The sequence below is a fragment of the Mobula birostris genome, chromosome 8, assembly GCF_030028105.1.
Source record: "Mobula birostris isolate sMobBir1 chromosome 8, sMobBir1.hap1, whole genome shotgun sequence".
NCBI classification, from domain to species: Eukaryota; Metazoa; Chordata; class Chondrichthyes; order Myliobatiformes; family Myliobatidae; genus Mobula; species Mobula birostris.
In genome coordinates this window covers 163,476,376-163,496,628 of record NC_092377.1, presented here as the reverse complement: position 1 = coordinate 163,496,628, position 20,253 = coordinate 163,476,376, and the positions used below count along the sequence as shown (strand labels likewise).

The window sequence follows — 20,253 nt, the reverse complement described above, 5'->3', positions numbered from 1 at the left end:
CATCAGAAACTAACACTATTCTGAGGGGCAGAGTTCAAAGTCCGAAGTAAATTTATTATCAAAGTACGTATGTGTCACCATATACGACACAGATTCATTTTCTTGCAGGCATTCATAAAGAAATACAATAGAATCAATGAAAAAACTACACACAAAAACTGTTAAGCAACCAGTGTGCAAAAGAAGGCATACCTACCACTTGGTTGCCCTGCTGGAGATCATTGCAAACAGTCTCTTTACAGGTTTCCCCTGCTATCCGAAAGTAGAGCATTCCTATGAAACCTTTCATAAGCCAAAATGGCGTAAAGCAAAGAAGCAATTACCATTAATTTATATGAGAAAAATTTTTCAGCACTCCCAGACCCAAAAAAATAACCTACCAAATCAAAGAATCAAGATTCAAAAGATTCAAAAAACTTTTATCGTCATTTTAACCATACATCAGCTCTGCAGGGCAGAATGAGAAAGCGTTTCTCAGGGGCAGTGCAATCATAATGTAACAAACGCAACACTAAATAATAAACATAACAATAAATAGTAAAACACAACAGCCACATGTCAGTTAAAATCAGTTATAAGTGTCCAGTGCAAGTTAAAAGTGTCCAAAGCAGAGTCAGGTGGAGCAGCTATTTAGCAGTCTGCCTGTGGGAGGAAGCTGTTTAGTAGCCTTGTGGTTTTAGTTTTGATGCTCCTGTAATGTTTGCCTGATGGCAGAAGAACAAACAGTTCATGGAGAGGATGTGAGGTGTCTTTAATGATGTACCGTGTCTTCTGGAGGCATCGACTCTGAAAGAGGTCTTGGACAGAAGGTAGGGAGACCCCAATAACCTTCTCTGCTCCCCTAACCATCCTCTGCAAGGCTTTTTTGTCGACAGCACTGCAGCTGGAGTACCAGGTTGTGATGCAAAAGGTCAGCACACTCTCAACCACGCCTCTGTAGAATGTAGTTAAGATGTTAGTGGGGAGTGATGCTTGTTTAAGCTTCCTCAGAAAGTGCAATCTCTGCTGGGCCCGTCTCACAATCCCAGTGGTGTTCCTGGACCAGGTGAGATTGTCCGAGATCTGCACCCGAAGGAACTTGATGTTTTCCACTCTCTGCACTGTGGAGCCGCTGATGCTGAGGGGGGTATGCTCAGGCTGAGACCGTCTGAAATGGACAATCATCTCCTTGGTTTTGGTGACATTAAGCATCAAGTTGTTATCCCTGCACCAGCTGTCTAGGTGTTTGACCTCCTCCCTGTACATTGTTTCATCATTTTTGCTGATGAGCCCCACCACTGTGGTATCATCTGCAAATTTAATGATCAGGTTCTCCTTGAACCTGGCTGCACAGTCATGTGTTAGTATTGTAAACAGTAATGGGCTAAGCACACAGCCTTGTGGGGATCCAGTGCTCAGTGTGATGAAGTCAGAGATGTTCCTGCCAAAACGGACTGACTGTGGTCTCTCTGTCAAGAAATCCAGAATCCAGCGGCACATGGCAGTGTTAAGGCCAAGCAGCGACAGTTTCTCCACTAGTCTCTGCGGGATGATGGTATTGAACGCTGAACTGAAATCAATGTACAAGATTCTGGCATAAGTGTCATAAATCATACCAAATAATGCATAAAACCTAAAATAACACTAACATAGTAAAAGCAAGAATGATATGATAAATACAGAGCCTATATAAAGTAGAAATAATGTACATAGAGTGTAGTTTCACTTACCAGAATTGGGAAGACAGCGAGCACACACGCACTTTTCTGTCATACTGTTCTTTGTAAGCACTCAAAACATCCTGCAAACCTGCCCTAAACCTATGGCACTTACAATAAAACGCATCACATTTTGTATTTAGTTTCGTTCACCACGATCGAACCACTTAATTACGTCCAGTTTTACGCTAAGCGTTAACACCCTTACGAGCTCTCTTAGGCTTTTCTGATACTTTAGGACACATCTTGCTAACGGATGCACAGAATAAATTGAGATAAAGCACAGATGCTCACAGACACAGTTCAAAGCTATGGCGGCTTGATGCTGAGTGTAGTTCCTGGAAATAGCGCTTGGCGGCGCTGCTCGGGGTGCGCACTGCCTCTATAACGGCTCGCTGCAAGACAAACGCTGAGCGCTATTTTCGCTTTTCGCCTTTTTTCGTAAAAGCGAAAATCCTCGAGATTTCTTTCAGTTAGCGAGAACAGGTACTAATGTAGGTCTTTCACAAAAGCGATGTGGCATAAAGCGAACTGGCATAAAGCGAACTTTCATAAAGTGGGGGATACTTGCATTTGGCATTTATCAGACGCTATTTCATTGTGTTCACTGCTACTGACCTACTCTGATCCCTTTGGCTTGCATCTGGTTCCTTCTATTCAACTTTCAGAGGCAGAGTTAGATTAGATTTTATATTTTTTAGAATGTAAGTTTTATGTGCAATTAAATCTTTGGGATTGTGATTAAACTGTATCAGTAAAACCCCATGTGGTGTTAAGAAATTGTTCATCCATCTTTGTCAGTTGTAACAACTACATATTATATTGCTTTATTCCTGATCCTTCACAATGCAGGGGTGCTTACTGCAAAGATGCTAATATGCTGCACAAGGCATGGGACTTCAGGTGAAAAGCAGCCCATCTCTACCCTCAATCTGCCAAAGGCTGTTCTTTAGATAACCAGTGGAAATGGACTAAAACATCTCAGCTGCCGGTGGGATAAGCTGCTTACATTCCTACATCCACACTTGTAGTTCTATGTTGTTTTGGCTTCACCTGGTAGAAAGTGGATGGCAGTAATGGTGATCATTACATTCGTACTGTACGGCTTGACAGCCAAACTTTGAACCCTGGATGCTTAATGATTGGAGACGTTACTGCGAAGGGCCTGTGAATGTTTGGAGGCTGATACTTTGGATACTAATCTATGACTGCACAAATAGCAAAGTTAGTTCTCATCAATGATGCACCAAAAATTGCTGCCCTGCAATCTCATCTAATGTTTTAGTATGCATGGTTCATGAAAATTGCTTTAATTTCATTTCATTTTTGTGCTACATTATTAATTTTGTATGATGCAGTTAAAAGACCCATAGGGGGATCAGCAACTGAATGTATACTGAAAGTATATATCCCTGTGTAATTCATGGTGTTTAGAAATTGGAATCTGTTAAAATTTCAAGTCTTTTGTTTCTCCACTGTCAATTAACACAATCTTCCACAAAGAAGTAGGGATAGTTTGCATTTTCTGTAATGTACTGTATGTTTGATCAGCCAGTGTTGATGGATGCTTTCCTAAGGGATTTTTCGAACCATGCCAATGGTTAGAATGAATTATAGCCCCCAATCAGTATGTGGGAGCTTTGGGTCACAGAACACTACTGCACAAACACAAGCCCTTCGTCCTATCCAGTCCATGCCAAACTTATTTGGCCTAGTTCCTTTGGCCCCTTAAATTTGATACTTTTTAAATTAAAAGAAAAACAACAAGCTTTAACTTCTATGAATTGTAGGTGACTTACAGGGTAAAAACATTATTCTGGAATAATTTGGTGTTCAATTCAAAAGAGTGTATAGAGTGCCCAATTACTGCAATGTCTCTATCCAATATAAAAGATCAAACAAGGCAATAGCTACAGATCCAAAGTATTTTTCCCCTTAGAATAATTTTCCATACAATTTGAAAATTCTATAATAGCTACATTTCAGAATTGCCAGCTCCTGGATAAGTATGTATAAAAGTTTCAAAAGATCTGTTTATTTTGTATTTCAGTATTTTGCTGTTGATCCATTGGTGTGTTTACATTGCATCAGCAATCATGAAATCACAGCTAATTTAGTTTGTATTGCCAAAAGCTTAATTGCAACTATTCAAATAATCTTTGGTCTTTTGCTTGTGACACCTCTTATACTGCTTCTTTTAAACTAACTGATTTGCTCGCTGTTCTGTTTTGTCTGTTTCTCGCACTCTTACCCCATAGACATCGCAGTCTGCAAGGAGCGTCTGAAAAAGTTGACGGTAGGAGGTAGGCAGATGCTGGTGGTCTTGATGTTCAGCCAGTTATATTTTTGTTCTCAGTTCTCTAATTCATTTTTGAGTAAGACTGTTGTATGGTGGGAGGGCAGTCGTTGTGTTCAAAAGTCAATAGTATTATCCAGGTATTTGTGGGCTGATTACTGATTTTAAATGTACTGAAATCTGATTTCAAAATCATTGATGTCATGTTAAGGCTTTTAATAACTTGTTAATCTTTGCCAGGAATTTGCTTGGTCTTCACCACTCTGTACATTGTAGGTTTGCGGGGGGGGGGGGGTGGTTTGGATTGAGCTGGCAATTTTAAACCCTTTTTGGTGTTAAATGGAGACAACATCATGGTTTTGTAACAGTAGTAAAAGAATGAACCAAACACTCAAACTACATAAAGGCTAAGGAAATAAAAATCTGTAGAAACGTTCTTTATTTTTACTCCATCAAACCTTGCGCCCGTGATACAGATTTTTGGATTTTGTTCCTTCCATCTGCCTTTTGTGCACTTGCACCTTTTTTATGCCATGGACCTCTTACCATTAACCAAGGGGTCAGGTTGGGAACCCCTGATTTACACTGATTTGAGTGGGGTTGTATGGAATCTCCATTCAGTAGATAGAAAGCCTCATGAAGTAATTACCATCTCTCACCCTTTCTACATTGAGAGCAGTAGACTAGGTTTTTATTACCAATTGATTTCTAAAGCTCCAATCCCAACGTAAGTCCTAATGAAAACATCTGCAGCATATTCCATTAACGTGGTGAGTCAAGGATATATATCCAAACATAAATAACAAAGTAATGTATTCTGTACATGGGGCCTAAGCAGAAGAACTCATTCACTTATTTTCAAAGTTTCAAAACTGTTGTATTCAATTGGTTAAAGTTTCCAGGACTAAAATGCCTATTTAATTCCCCTTTTCCTACACTCTGCTTTGAGTGTTCACATTCTCCCCTAGTTGGTGTGCTGTGTCATGTGACGTGGGCAGTCGTGGTCTTTCCATGACCATGATTGTTCTTGGCAAATCTTTCTACAGAAGTGGTTTTGCCATTGCCTTCTGGGCAGTGCCTTTACGAGACGGGTGATCCCAACTATTATCAATGCTCTTCAGATACTGCTTGGCGTCAGTGGTCACATAACCAGGACTTGTATATGCACCAGCTGCTCATATGACCATCTACCACTTGCTCCCATGGCTTTATGTGACCCTGATCGGGGGTGGGAGGGGTGCTAACCAGGTGCTACACCTTGCCCAAGGGTGACCTACAGGCTAGTAGAGGGAAGGAGTGCTTTACACCTCCTTTGGTAAAGACATATTTCTGCCTCGCCACGTTTCCTCCTCTAACTTTTCTGAATAATGATGCGGGAGATTCTCAATTACTTCCTAATAAATACATAAGTATTTTATAAATCCAAGTAAAGGTAGGAAAACTTTGGCATTTGTCCTGATCCATCATCACCTTCCTGCAGATTCATTGAATCCCCTCATATCCATAAATCTATAAACCTTTTCCTTTATTATACATAATGACTGAGCCCTGAGCCTCCACAGCCAAGCTCCATTGTGAACTCCAAACTTTTGCTTACTGTCTGGTGATAATTTGCTGATAAATTTACTTTGAAATTTGAAGATATTTTCTTTTCAACTCTCCTGATTGGTGTTGCCTTATTTTAAGACTGGTCACGCTTAGGGAAACATCATCCCTGCATCTATCCAGTCAAGCCCTGTAAAAGGCTTTGTATGTCTCATTGTGATTACTTCTTATAGTTTAAAGAAACATTGACTAGCCACAACCCCCCCACACACACAAATCCTAAGAATCAATTTGGTGTTTACTGGATTCCCTCTGTCACAAACATACCCTTCCTTGGGAAGGGAAACTGGATTTACATACAGTCTTTCCTCTAATGCTCCTTATAGTAAAAACTAATTGACCGTAGCCTCCAAAGATACCCAGGTCCCTCTGATCAGTGTAGCAGTTAGCAAAGGAGAGTTCCAGAGTTCGCAGTTCATTTCAGGTGCTGTTCTGGAAGGAGTCTCTGTATGTTCTCCCTGTGAAACATGTGGGATTTTTCCAGGTCCTCCGGTTTTGTCCCACAGTCCAAAGACGTACCCGGTTGGTTAATTGGTCATTATAAATTGTCCTGTGATTAGTCAGGTCTGTCAGAGGATGCTGAGGCGGCATGGCTCAAGAGCCAGAAGGGCCTACTTTGTGCTGTATCACTAAGTAAAGATAACACCTTTCAATCTAAGCACTGGGCAGCATAGTGGTTAGCATAACACTATTACAGCACCAGCAACCCGGGTTCAATCCCACCACTGTCTGTAAGCAGTTTGTATTCTCCATGACTGAGTTGATTTCCTCTGGGTGCTCTGGTTTCCTCCCAAAGACCTATGAGTTGGTAAGTTAATTGGTCACATGGGTGTAATTGGGCAATGCAGGCTTGTTGGGCCTGCTACCCTGCCGTATGTCTGGGAAATTTCCTGTGTCTGTTCTGTAAAAGTCTTTAATTTTCCCGTCACTTACTCATTTCCCAAAATCATTCCTGCTGCCTCAAGGGAATCAGAATACATCTCAAATTCAGTAAAAGAAACTGCAGTGTAGCTGTGAAATTTTGACCATGACCTTGGGTTAGGGTGAAAATGAAACACTTGTTTTCACAAGGGTGCAGATCTTTCTTAGAGATGCAGCACGGTAGCCAGCCCTTTCTGCCTGATGATCCTGCGCCACCCATGTGACCAGTTAACCTACCAGCCCATACGTACCCCATTGATCAGCACAGCGTGCCCAAGACTATGCAGAATAGTGAGTAACAGTATTGCTGCTGTTAATGGGATTTGTAGAGAAGATGACTAAAGTGAATATGCTTCAGTAAATTCCTTCTCTCTCTGCCCGAAACATCATTTCATTACCCATTCAAGTAACTTTAAGTAGTTTGGTTTGACGGTTTGCTTAAGTTCCATGGGTTTTTAAATCAGTTAAATGGTAAAATACATGGCAAAAGGCAGGCAAATTCTCATCCCTATCATGACATCTCTGACTTGTGATCAATTACATGTTTTCTTAATTCATTGTTTTCCATTTGACTTAGACATTGTTTTATTGAAAATTCATTGACATGGTGTATAGAACAAAATGTTCTCTGTAATCAACACCAGAATTATAAAAACCACGACTGATTAGATGGGTGTGGGAGGGCAAATTTGCTGTCAGAACATTTTATTATTTGTAGAAATGTCTCAATGTGATTTTTTTATTAACATACCAGTAAGCAGCCTTCATGATTGCTGAACTTAGTACTTTTCACAGAAGTGTAATGTGATAGCCCTTTGTTTCCTAGAATGTCTTCTCTTTCAGAAATTATTTCCCTTTCTCTGAGGGATTTGAGTGTTTCTTTTTGTGTAGAAGCTCTCATTAAATCCCTTCAAGTCACTTGAAAGGGTTCTCATGTGTTGCATTTGTTTTAGATATATTAATGTTTATCTTGATTTGAGTAAGATTGCTTTATTGAGCTTGTTAGTGTGTTTGCTCATGAGCTGATAATTACAAGTATATTCCATAAGTTTTGTGTCAAACCCAATTTGATTTAAAATCCCAACATATGTTGAGTAAGGAGTGTATTTCTGGTTTCCAGATTGCACAGAGATTATTCGGCCCATCAAATCTATGTTGGTCATCAGGGTAATCTCATCAGTCCCATTTTCCCCACTTATTCCTCTGTAACTGATCTCTCTCTTGCATGCCCATCAACTCTACCCTGGTTCTTCTATCACCCACTTACAATTTTCAGTAGCCAACTAAACCACCAACCAACGTGTCTTTGGGAAGAGGGGAGGAAATGAGCTCAAGGGGAGAATGATAAACTCTATATAAACAGTACCTGAATTCGAGGTCAAACATAGCTGGTTAGAGCCACATCCACAGGGCAAATAGGGTTGGTAGGTACAATACATCCAGATGGAACGTACACCTGTTAGTCCTCTAACCTCCACTGCAACTTCAACCACCTTGATGTTTAAGTCATCAATTGCCTCACCAATGGCCTGGATCTGCACATGGACAGTAAAGAAGCGGGCCTGAAAATCAAAAGACTCTGGTGTAGGAGATTTGCAATAAAGACCATAAGACATAGGAGCAGAATTCAAGTATTCAGCCCATTGTGTCTGCTCCGCCATTTCATTATGGCTGATTTATTATCCCCCTCAGCCCTATTCTCCTGCCTTTTCTCAATAACCTTTGTTGCTCTGATTAATCAAGAACCTATCAATCTCCACTTTAAATATACCCAATGACTTACCCTCCACAGTCATCTGTGGCAATGAATTCCACAGATTCACCATCGTCTGGCTAGAGAAATTCCTCCTCATCTCTTTTCTAAAGATGCAATGCAAGAAGCATTCAGTGGTATCCGTGAGGAGAGAAATTGTTAATATTTCAGTCAAGGATACTTCACAGGGTTTTGACTTGAAGCATTAGATTCAGATTCATTTATTTATCACGTGCACATCGAAACAAACAGTGGAAACAGCCAACATGACCTAAGGATGCACTGGAGGCTGCCCACAAGTGTCACCACACATTGCAGCACCAACATAGCAAGTCCATAATGTTCAGCAGAACAACAGCAAAACTAGAAACTCTTTCTCTTTCCACAAATGCTGTAACTGATTTCCACAACTGCTGAATATTTTTAGCATGTGTTTACTGCTTTAAAGACCAAATCTAGTCGATGTTCATGCAACATTTTAAACTACTCATCTCTCAGTCTTTCAAAAGGCTGTTTTAAAATCATTTATCTTGGCAGCTAATTATCACTAAACATGGCCTTTCCTATCATGTAGCTCATTAATTCCTGTCCCGGCATATACAAGTAGCAATCGTCCTCTTTTATTCTCCCTTTGTCCGTGTTGTTTGACTTTGTTCTGTTCATTTTCATCTCGCGCTACTATTTTGACATTGAGAGTGTTGAATATATTATAAACTCACTTGGCCGACAGTGGTGCCTGCACAATTATTTGTTTCCAAAGTTAGGTGTGTCAGAACAACGTAATTATTTTCCCCATGATGTCTGCTTCTATATAATGTTCACGTTAATTACAGCATTAATCACAAGTCCACATATGGCATGTCCTACAAGTTAGTGTGGAATTGGCCATTTTAATCAGGATTATCATAATGGTTTTGATGCAGATCCAGACCATTCTTAAAAAATAAACTGGATTAGTATTTGATACTGCAATTATTGAAAACCACTCCAGCTGTAACACTGGACAACAAAGATTTTGCTTCCTGAATACCTTTAGGTGTATCTTATGAATTTTGGGCTACTGATCATGAAACTCACCATGAAATTTACCTGTCACGCACCAATTTTTAAATAAACTTATGTTTATTATTTCAATTCATAATTCAAGTCAATTAAAATGTTGCCTACAATGTAAGCTGGAAAGTTTCCTATCTTGTCCAGCCATGCTTAGACAGCGTGGCTGCTGCATGGCAGGACAGGTCCACAATCCCTTATCCAAAATTCTTGGGGCCAGTCGCATTTTGGAATCCAGAATTTTTCGGATTTCAGAAAATTGATAATTATATTGATAATTAACCTGCTTCAGTGCCGGTGGACTTTAGGACCCAGGGGAGCTCTGGACATATGCACATCCTCCCATATACTTTAAATCATCTCTAGGTTACTTTAATACCTAATACAATGTATGTAAATAGTTGTTAATACTGTATTGTTTAGGGAATAATGACAAGAAAAAAGTCTGTACATGCTCAAACACCGAGTGCTGGAGAGAGAACTTCCGTGTTTTCCTGATCCGCGCTCTTTTACAAATACTATTACTGTTTATTTATAAAGTAATATACTTATAAATGAAATAGTGGGATAATTATAGACCATAAATACACTAGTACATTTGATTTCCAACAAAAACATTCAATAAAACACAAAAATTTACAGCTTCAAACGAACCGAATCAAACACATGGTAAATAACTTACTGGAATAAATGTAGAATGTAAATACTCTAGGACATATACAGGTTCAAGCTAAGCTAAATACATACAGGTACCTCCAGTTAAGTTGCATTACATCTGGCAAACAAAGCTAAATACTCTACAGGTACCTGATGGGCCAGGAACAGGATTCTCAAGTTATGAAGCCGCACTATGACAGACGGCATTTTTAAAGACTTCTTCAAGTGTCGTCTGTCTCTTTGACATAGGTTTATGTCTAAGCAATCTCTCTTTAACTGAGTAAACTGCCATAATCTCTTGCTCACTGATAAATGCGTGTTGTTCAAGGCCAGCAATTAACTTGAATTGAGCAACGTCAGCTGTTGGCGCACCAAACGAGCCTTGTTGTACGACATGCTCCACACGCCACGAGAAAAACTTTGGTTTTCCGTTTTCAGAATTTCGGATAAGGGATTGTGGACCTGTAGTAATTACTGGGTTCAGGAATGTAAGGATGGAATTTGCTATCACCAGGCACAAAAATTTCTATGAAGGATTTTGATATTTGAGACAGATGCTTCCCAGAATAACTGATGCCAAGATTAAGGAAAGCATTTTTGTTGGTCCACAAATCAAATGGGTCATCAATGACAGGCAATTTGAAGAATTTCTAGTGGGACCGGAGAAAATCACATGGAAGGCATTCAAGGAAGTTGAAATTTTTCTCGGCATCTACAGAGCACCAAACTACATGCAGCTGGTTGAAAGCATGCTTCAAGCATACAAAACCATGAAATGCAACATGTCACACTACAGATTCATTTTCTGCATTCCCATTTAGACTTCTTCCCTGCAAATCTTGGTGCTGTTAGTGATGAGCATGGTGAAGGGTTTCACCAGGATATTGCAGTCATGGAGAAAAGATACCAGGGCAACTGGAATGCATCAATGCTGGTAAATTATTGTTGGACACTTAAATGAGAAGCCTCAGAGTACAAATGAAAATCATTAACAAAATATTTTTAACTTAGTTGAACTATTGCAAAGCATCAGCACCATTATGCAATTAAACACATTATATTCAATAAAAGTTAATTTGTTGTTCCTCCAAATTCCTACGTGATACAAGTAGTCTGAAATTATATTTGTGTTCATCTTCAAGCAGTCTATCATAAGCAAAAAAAAAATTCTAAGGAAGCAACACTTTTGAAAAAATTTGTTGTCCAGTGTTCAGTGTTACACAACTACTGAGGATGTTAACTAAATGACAGCTTACCTGGCTAATCGAGTGCAATAAAATTCCGATCTTAAAACTGCCGTTATGATCAATCCCAGTGTTTGTACCCACAATCCTGTGCTGCTGCTGGGTTGTTTGGCAGCATAGTGCAATATTAGCTAGCTGCTGGTGTATTGCTATCAGCACTGGACTTCGCGGCGAAAGGTCCCGGGTTCGAATCCGGCAGCTCCATGCATGCTTTCCATCCATGCTGGGTTGAGTGTCGAGCTAACAATTTGGCCTCGTAAAAAGCAGACAAATACCAAGGAAACGGCAAAAATGCTGCCCAATGCACCATCGGGCGTGAAAAGGAACACAACAAACAACAGTGCAATATTCCAGCTTTTGTGAAGAGGATAAACTTTTTGGACATTGTTCACTCTGTGTGTTTTACAGTGTTTGTTATTATAAAAGAATCCTTAAATGGATTTGAATCAAAAGCCTTAAAAACATGAAATATATTATCACCTTCAAGTTCTAACTAGAAAGGTTTATTTAAATTTAAGGGGGAAGATGAGTATCTGTGTTACAGTCTGAATTTTTCTGAGTTCCTCTACTAATTGCTAGGTGCATGTGCTTGCTTGGGCATTCAGCATTGAGTAAGGACTGATTGTTAGCTTGTGGTTTATTCACTTGTGCATGTTTGGTATGTAAGGTTTGGTATGCAAGTCTGTGGTTTACCTATTGTGCCTGTTTATAAGAATACAAGTACACTAGATTTGCAAGATAATTTTGAACACTAAAAATTAACTTTTATTCTTCTTGTTTATCCCTTCTCACTATCCTTTCCTTGTCTCTGATTGTGTACGCTAATGTATCTTTTACTATGGTACCACTTCTTTCTGTTTGAAATTTACAAATTGAATAATCCTCATTTTTCATTAATGCATCTTTTAACTGACCTTCCTGTGCTTCTTATGGCTTTTTGCATACCTGACGCATTGATGACTTCTGATATTGTTTGTGGTTACAATATTTATATTGTACTTTCAAATCTTGTTTCACTTCCCCCATTACATCCTTTGCTATCATCAACTTGCATTGCATGCTTTTGCACTACCTCCTGCACCACCTCGTTCATCTGTATTTCTTACTTCACACTCTTGAACTGTATGCTGCAACTTTCTTTCTACGCTGCCCTATTCCTGCATCTTCATGTCGTATCTCATGGACAAAATTGTGCAGCATTTTATGGCCTAGATGAGTCTGATCTCGACAAAGTCTTCCATTTACCCACAACCACCTTCATCGGAGGCAATGAAACTGCCCTTCCTCTCCGAGAGATCATTCGGCGCATGGAGGTATGTGATCAAACTTGAAATCAGCACCATTTCAGTTTATTTTGCTATAAAATTATGTAAGTTCTTTTTTATTTATATAATCAGAAGACCAATTCAAAAAAGTGGTTAAAATTTTGTATTTAGGTGTTTCATTTGTACGTTGCATGACATATTTTAATTTCTAGAGGATAAATGCATTGGGAGCCTGTTCAGAGAAATGTCTTCAATGTCAAGTGAAGAAGGAAGACAAATGTCAGGTGTTTTGTGTTTTGCATGCCATCAACAGGTTTAATACTGACACTGGCATATCCACAGCAGAAGTAGCATCCATTTCAGTCGAAGCCAAGAAAAGTCTTAAATGCCTTTAACAGCAGTCTGCCCTTTACCTGATTTGTTTTCTCTTAAAGAAAAAAAGAGCCAAAATGTGCAGTTGAGCAGTTTCTGGTGCTTGTTACCACATCCATCTCATCAAGCGAAGGAGGGAGACAGATCTGGGAATTTTTCTTAAACCTACTGATTGATATTTTCACAAAACTTCACTTCTGCTAATCTGCTTCAAGCCAAAGTTCATATCTCCCACAGAGATAGAATACAACAGTAAGGAGTCTATTCAGCTCTTCGAGCCTGCTGCACCATGAACAAGGCAGATGATGCAAATTCCAGTAGATTACATCAGCTTCCACCCCTCCACCCCTACTAGAACTGTACCAAACACTAATGAAAGAATGATACAGTATAGCACAGGTCCATAGTGCCCACCCAAACAACTTTCATTTGCCTGAGTTTGGTCCATATTCCTGTAAACCCCTCCTCCCCATGTACTTACCCATGTTTAGAGGTTGTTACTGTACCTGTGTCTGGCAGCTTGTTTCATTTATACACCACCTTCCGCCTTCTAAATCTTTCACCCCTTACTTTAAATTTATGTCCTGTAGCCTTCAATGAGAAAAATAAAATTGTGTATCTTCACCCTGTATATACCCCTCATGATACCCCTCATTAGTGTAGCGGTTAGTGTGATGCTATTACAGCTCGGGGCATTCCTGTCTGTCTGTCTGTATCTTGTTTTACGGCGGTTGGCATCCAGCTTAATGGTGCATTACCGCCACCCTCTGCTCCAGAATGTGCACTAGACATACATTCTAAATCCCTTCACCCAATCACTCACACACACACACACACAAACCTACACTTCACCCTCCCATCTTTGACCACCCTAGTATCCTATTCCTGTTTATTCGTCATATAAAAAACCCCTGTACCCCTTCAGGGCATTCCAGAGTTCAGAGTTCATTGTCCTGTAGGAAGTCTGCATCTCCTCTCCATGGAATATGTGGAGTTTCTCTGGGTACTCTCATTTCCTCCCAGTCCACAGATATACCAGTTGGTAGATTAATCGGTCATTGTAAATTATCCCATGATTAAGTTTAGGGTTAATTGGGTTTGTGGCGCAAATGGCCAGAAGGACCTATTCCATGTTGTATCTCTAAAATAAATAAAATATTAATGAAAGTGTCTAGCCAAGCCCCTGTAGATTGTAGTAAGACAGTCCTGTACTCAAATTCTCTTATTATGAAGGACAGCTTACCACTTGCTGTCGTAAGCACCTGCTGAACTCTCATATTTTCTTCGACTGCTGTCCTTAATCTAGAGCTATTCAGATAACGTGCCTTCCTGTTTTGTACACAAAAGTACATAGCCCCCTATTTATACTGCATCTGCTATGCATCCCTTCAACCTGTCCAAGTCAGCCTGGACTTTCTATGAACCTTCCTCATAATGCTATTGTTCAAAAATTAATTTCCTCATCTAAATCAGTAATCTACATCATGAATAGCAGTGATCCAAGGATTGAACCCTGTTGTGTCTGTCATTGAGAGCCACAGGAGAGACACTCAGCTGGTAGTATAAAAGTCTTTATTTGCTGCACACATGAGCTGTATTTTGAGCCTCTCTGGAGAGAGGCTCCCTGACCCAATGTTGCATTATATTTTTATATGCTAAAGATCAAAGGTAACAGCAGGGCAATTTCTGTAGTTACAATGTATTTTAAATTCTTCCTATGAGTTACATATAATTTTCAAACATCAAGGTCTTCGCATCAACTCTCCAGAACCCAAAACGAGTGCTAATCATCGCTGTCTCTGAGTTGGATTCATGCATATGCAGACATCTCAGGTCAATGGGGTGTTTCCTGTCTTGCAATTGACCCCAGTTCTAACCTACATTTTAAATTCAAACTAGATTAATCTGTTGAAATTAATATTTGCTATATTCCATCAATACCAGAATATGTCCTAACAAACCCTGTGATATCCCACAAGAATAAAACCTGCTTCTTCCCATTATTTTGTGTATGGCAACTAGTTATCCAATCATGCAGCATCAAAACTGGTGTTATATAGGCATCACTGTACGTTAAAGTGATGTGAGCAAGCAAAGGGCGCAGGCTATAAACTGGTGTTATCAATCAGAATGCCAAGGGATACTTGCTTATTTTCTGTTGAGTATTCTATCTCACTATCTGCTACAACTCTCATCATTCATTCTGTAAATAATGAAGGTATTTTCATTTAGCTTGTGCCTTTCTCATCCTCCAAACTTTTAACAAAAATGAAATTATTGATCAAGTAAAACAAATGTTAAGCAAATAAATATAATCCAGAGCAGATATGACAACATAATAGAAAGGTAGATTATGTGTTAAGGTTAGAAGAATTTAGACTTTCAGAAGAATTCTTTATCTCGGGCCCAACCATCCAGTACCCATCTGTACAGACTATATTCCATCTCTTTACCCTGAACTTTCTATTCCTTGTACACAAGAGAAAATGCCTTGTTTTGGAAACTAAATGTAAAATGGGTGAATTCCCAGTGAATGTTATATTGAAAGAAGGTTGCATACTTAGACTGAGGCCAAGCTGTGCATTTTTCTCGCTGTTCTCATAGTAAGCAAGTTATTGCTTGCCTCTCCACAGATGTCATACTGTCAGCACATTGGAGTTGAGTTCATGTTTATCAATGATTTGGAGCAATGCCAGTGGATTCGGCAGAAGTTTGAAACTCCAAGTGCCATGCAGTTCACCAGCGAAGAGAAACGGACACTTTTGGCCAGGCTCGTCCGCTCCACCAGGTCAGTCCTCCAACAACCATCATAATTGCTTCAGTGTGAAAGAACTGTTTACGTTTCTAACTTACGGAGATCGATTGTGAGCTTTTCTCTTTGAGCAAAGGAGGATAAGAGGTGTAGATAGAATGGACAGCCAGTGACTTTTTCCAGAGCAGAAATGACAAATACCAGGGAGCATACTTTAGAGGTGAGTCAAGGAAAGTATAGAGGATGTCAGAGTTAAGTTCTTTACACAGAGAGTGGTGTGTGCATGGAATGCCCTGCCTGGGGTGGTGGTAGAGGCAGATACATTAGGTGCATTTAACTCTTAGATAGCCACATGGATAAAAGAAAAATGGCAGGCTATGTAAGAGAGAGAAGTTATATTGATCTTAGAGTAGGTTACAAGGTTGGCACAGCATCATGTTAACTCCTTAAGTTAACTAAGTGTATTTGAATTGTCACCATTGTAGTCCTGTAGCAAATGGAGCAAGACAAAATTAATTGCTGCAAATAGCAAGGTGATAATAAACAGTCCACTGGAGGAACCCAGTGGGTCAAATAGCATCTGAGTGAGGAAAGGAATTGTTGACATTTTGGGTCAAAACTCTGAGAATGTATGGGGATTTGTCCAGCAGAAAGAGGTGAGGGGGAGTGCTGAGTCAGGAGCCCAAGATGATTGGTGGACCAAGGAGGTATAAAAGCTGACAGACAGGGGAGGGGGATGGAGTTGGGAGGCACTGGTAGTTGTGAATAGGGAGACAGGAGCCTGAGGTGATTGATGGACTGAGTAAGGATGAACAATGACAGGTAAGTGACGGGGAGGGAGTTTGAAGACAGTGATATTTGGATGAAAGATGGGGGCAGACAAAGAAAATAAATGAGTGGGAAATACAGCCAGATGAGACATGAACCAGGAGGTAAAAATCAGTTTGAGTTAGTAGCCACTAACTAGTAATCTACTAATTATATTAGTAGGAAGAGCCACATGCAATACAACTAACAATCTCCCTTGCTCAGTAATGTCTATAGGATGGGGCCTTTAACTCTGAAATTTCTTTTAAATATTAGGACTGGTTGCATCATGGCTTCAACTTAATTTCGTATGGTTTATGGAAATAATTTGCCTGGCTTTAAATTAATGAGAGCTTGCATTTGGTTTGTTGTATTTGGTTGTGTCTTATGCTGTTTTGTCTATTGCATTCTCTCAAAGGTTTGAGGAGTTTCTGCAGAGGAAGTGGTCATCTGAGAAACGTTTCGGTTTGGAAGGCTGTGAGGTAATGATTCCAGCCCTGAAGACCATCATTGACAAATCCAGTGAGAATGGTGTTGAGTACATCATCATGGGCATGCCACACAGGTAATGCAAACGGCCGGCTGGATCGAGATTGTCATCCATTCTGTAGAGTAAAACCTCCAAAGTCTTTATTTTCCTACATTGCTCTTGCTGATTACCTCCAATCTGATGGGTAGCTACATGATGCAGTTATCATCAGTTCTCACTCATTTGGAAATCTCATCTTGTCTCTAAGTCCATCCATCCTCTGTTTCCTTCCCCTTCACATTTGTCCAGCCTCTCCTGCATTGTTTGCTTCTGCCACTTGGCGTGGAACCAATTTCTGTGCACTGACCTCTGATTAAGGTAAAGATGCTTTTTGCAACACCATCATATACAGTGGCATGCAAACATTTGGGCACCCCTGGTCAAAATTTCTGTTACTGTGAATAGTTAAGTGAGTAGAAGATGAACTGATCTCCAAAAGTCATAAAGTTAAAGATGAAACATTCTTTTCAACATTTTAAGCAAGATTAGTGTGTTATTTTTGTTTTGTACAATTTTAGAGTGGGGGAAAAAAGGAAAGGAGCACCATGCAAAAGTTTGAGCACCCCAAGGATTTGAGCTCTCAGATAACTTTTACCAAGGTCTCAGACCTTAATTAGCTTGTTAGGGCTATGGCTTGTTCACAATCATCATTAGGAAAGGCCAGGTGATGCAAATTTCAAAGCTTTATAAATAGCCTGACTCCTCAAACCTTGTCCCAACAATCAGCAGCCATGTGCTCCTCTAAGCAGCTGCCTAGCACTCTGAAAATTAAAATAATTGATGTCCACAAAGCAGGAGAAGGCTATAAGGAGGTAGCACAGCGTTTTCAGGTAGCTGTTTCCTCAGTTCATAATGTAACTAAGAAATGGCAGTTAACAGGAAAGGTGGAGGTCAAGTTGAGGTCTGGAAGACCAAGAAAACTTTCTGAGAGAACTGATTGTAGGATTGCTAGAAAGGCAAATCAAAACCCCTGTTTGACTGCAAAAGACCTTCAGTAAAATTTAGCAGACTCTGGAGTGGTGGTGCACTGTTCTACTGTGCAGCGACACCTGCACAAATATGACCTTCATGGAAGAGTCATCAGAAGAAACCCTTTCCTGCGTGCTCACCACAAAATTCAGCGTCAGAAGTTTGCAAAGGAACATCTGAACAAGCCTGATGCATTTTGGAAACAAGTCCTGTGGACTGATGAAGTTAAAGTAGAACTTTTTGGCTGCAATGAGCAAAGGTATTTTTGGAGAAAAAAAGGTGCAGAATTTCATGAAAAGAACACTTCTCCAACTGTTAAGCACGGGGGTGGATCGATCTTGCTTTGGGCCAGTGGCACGGGAAACATTTACTGGTAGAGGGAAGAATGAATTCAATTAAATACCAGCAAATTCTGGAAGCAAACATCACACCGTCTGTAAAATCGCTGAAGGTGAAAAGAGAATGGCTTCTACAACAGGATAATGATCCTAAACACACCTCAAAATCCACAATGGACTACCTCAAGAGGCGCAAGCTGAAGGTTTTGCCATGTCCCTCACAGTCCCTCGACTTAAACAGGATCAAAAATCTGTGGGTAGACCTCAAAAGAGCAGTGCATGCAAGACCGCCCAAGAATCTCACAGAACTAGAAGCCTTTTGCAAGGAAGAATGGCAGAAAATCCCCCAAACAAGAATTGAAGGATTCTTAGCTGGCTGCAAAAAAACGTTTACAAGCAGTGATACTTGCCAAAGGGGGTGTTACTAAGTGCTGACCATGCAGGATGCCCAAACTTTTGCTTTGTGTTGTTTTCCTTTTTTGTTATTTTGAAACTGTAAACGATGGAAATTAAAAAGTAATCTTGCTTAAAATATTAAAGAAATGTGTCATCTTTAACTTTATACCCTCTAGAAATGAGGTCATCATTTACTCGCTTAGCTATTCACAGTAACAGAAATTTTGACTGGGGTGCCCAAACTTTTGTATGTCACTGTAACTCGGCTCTCTACTGAACTGATTCAATGACCTATGGACTCACTTTTAAGGACTCTAGAACTCACGTTCTCAGTGTCCCCCCCCCACCCACCTCCTCCTCTGTATTTAAATAGTTTGTCTTCTTTTGTACATTGGTTGTTTGTCAGTCTGTGTGTGTTTTTTCTTCATTGTATTTCTTTGTTGTACTGTGAAAGCCTGTAAAACGTTGAATCTCAGGGTAGTCTACGTACTGTGATAATAAACATCTAGTATTTATGCCTTGGGGCTCCAGCAACCAGGGTGCTTCTCAGCTACTGGTGCTCTGGCTTCCCACGTCCTAACAACGTGCTGGTTGAAAGGTTAATTTGCTGCTGTAATTAGCCCCTAGAGTGAATGAGTTAGGGTACAGTTGATGACGCTGGTGTGATTGCAGTAACAACCGGCCTCGATTCAGTGGAAATTGGTATTATAATTGATTTATTATCACATTTACTGAAGTACAGTGAAAACCTTGTCTCGCCTACTGTATATAAGCCTGAATGTGAGGGTGAGAAGCAGTAGAGTCTTCTGTCCCCTCCTTAATCAGGCTTCTGCCAGTTCCTTTCCAGTCCTGATGAGATGTCTCAACTGTTCATTCCCCTCCACGGATGATTGTCCACAGCATTTTTCCTACTGCAGGTCTCTTACATAATTGTATGGGAGGGTGCTTGGCCCTGAGCACCACCCAAAAGCGCACTTAGGACCCAATATCATCGTTGTGTTTCAATTCGGACTTGGGTCTGACTTGGCAACTGGGTCGAACAAAACTGTTGTATAAGGGCACATTAACAATGTATTACAATTTTTTTTTTTTTTTGTAAGCCTCAACCTTACCTAGTTAGTTGTGCGGTAGAATATAAGAGTTCCTAGATTATGATGTAAGCGATTGATTATTCATTATATGCTGTGTTGTATGACGTGGGCGATCGTGATTGTTCTTGGCAAATTTTTCAGCTAAAGTGGTTTTTAATTGTCTTCTTCTGGGCAGCGTCTTTACAGGACAGGTGATCCCAGCCATTATCAATACTCTTCAGAGATTGTGTGCTTGTTGTCAATGGTCATGTAACCAGCGCTTGTGATATGCATTGGCTGACCCTGATTTGGGGGGGCGGGGGGGAGTTGCTAAGCAGGTGTTACACCTTGTCCAAGGGTGACCTGCAGGCTAGCAGATGGAAGGAGTATCTTACATCTCCTTTGGTAGAGATGCATGTCCACCCTGCCACCTGCAATGTAAGCAATGCTTAACTATAACTCTTGCAGTCAATGATAGATCGACTGAGCGGTTGTCAAAATGTGGCTGGGTTGAACTGGTTTCAAGTAT

The 20,253-nt window shown here is 40.1% G+C and overlaps 1 protein-coding gene across 8 annotated transcripts in view; it reads left to right on the top strand.

Moving 5' to 3' along the window:
• Positions 1 to 20,253, top strand: part of LOC140201906 (2-oxoglutarate dehydrogenase complex component E1) — a 123,371-nt gene that overhangs the window by 53,656 nt on the left and 49,462 nt on the right. For 4 of the 8 annotated variants that reach the window (XM_072266692.1, XM_072266695.1, XM_072266690.1 and 1 more), the window contains 4 exons: positions 3,956 to 4,000; positions 12,424 to 12,539; positions 15,497 to 15,651; positions 16,841 to 16,987. In XM_072266692.1, the coding sequence (XP_072122793.1) occupies positions 3,956 to 4,000; positions 12,424 to 12,539; positions 15,497 to 15,651; positions 16,841 to 16,987 (463 nt within the window). The remainder of the gene's footprint in view (positions 1 to 3,955; positions 4,001 to 12,423; positions 12,540 to 15,496; positions 15,652 to 16,840; positions 16,988 to 20,253) is intronic. The other 4 variants (XM_072266694.1, XM_072266696.1, XM_072266693.1 and 1 more) reach the window with 1 other exon arrangement.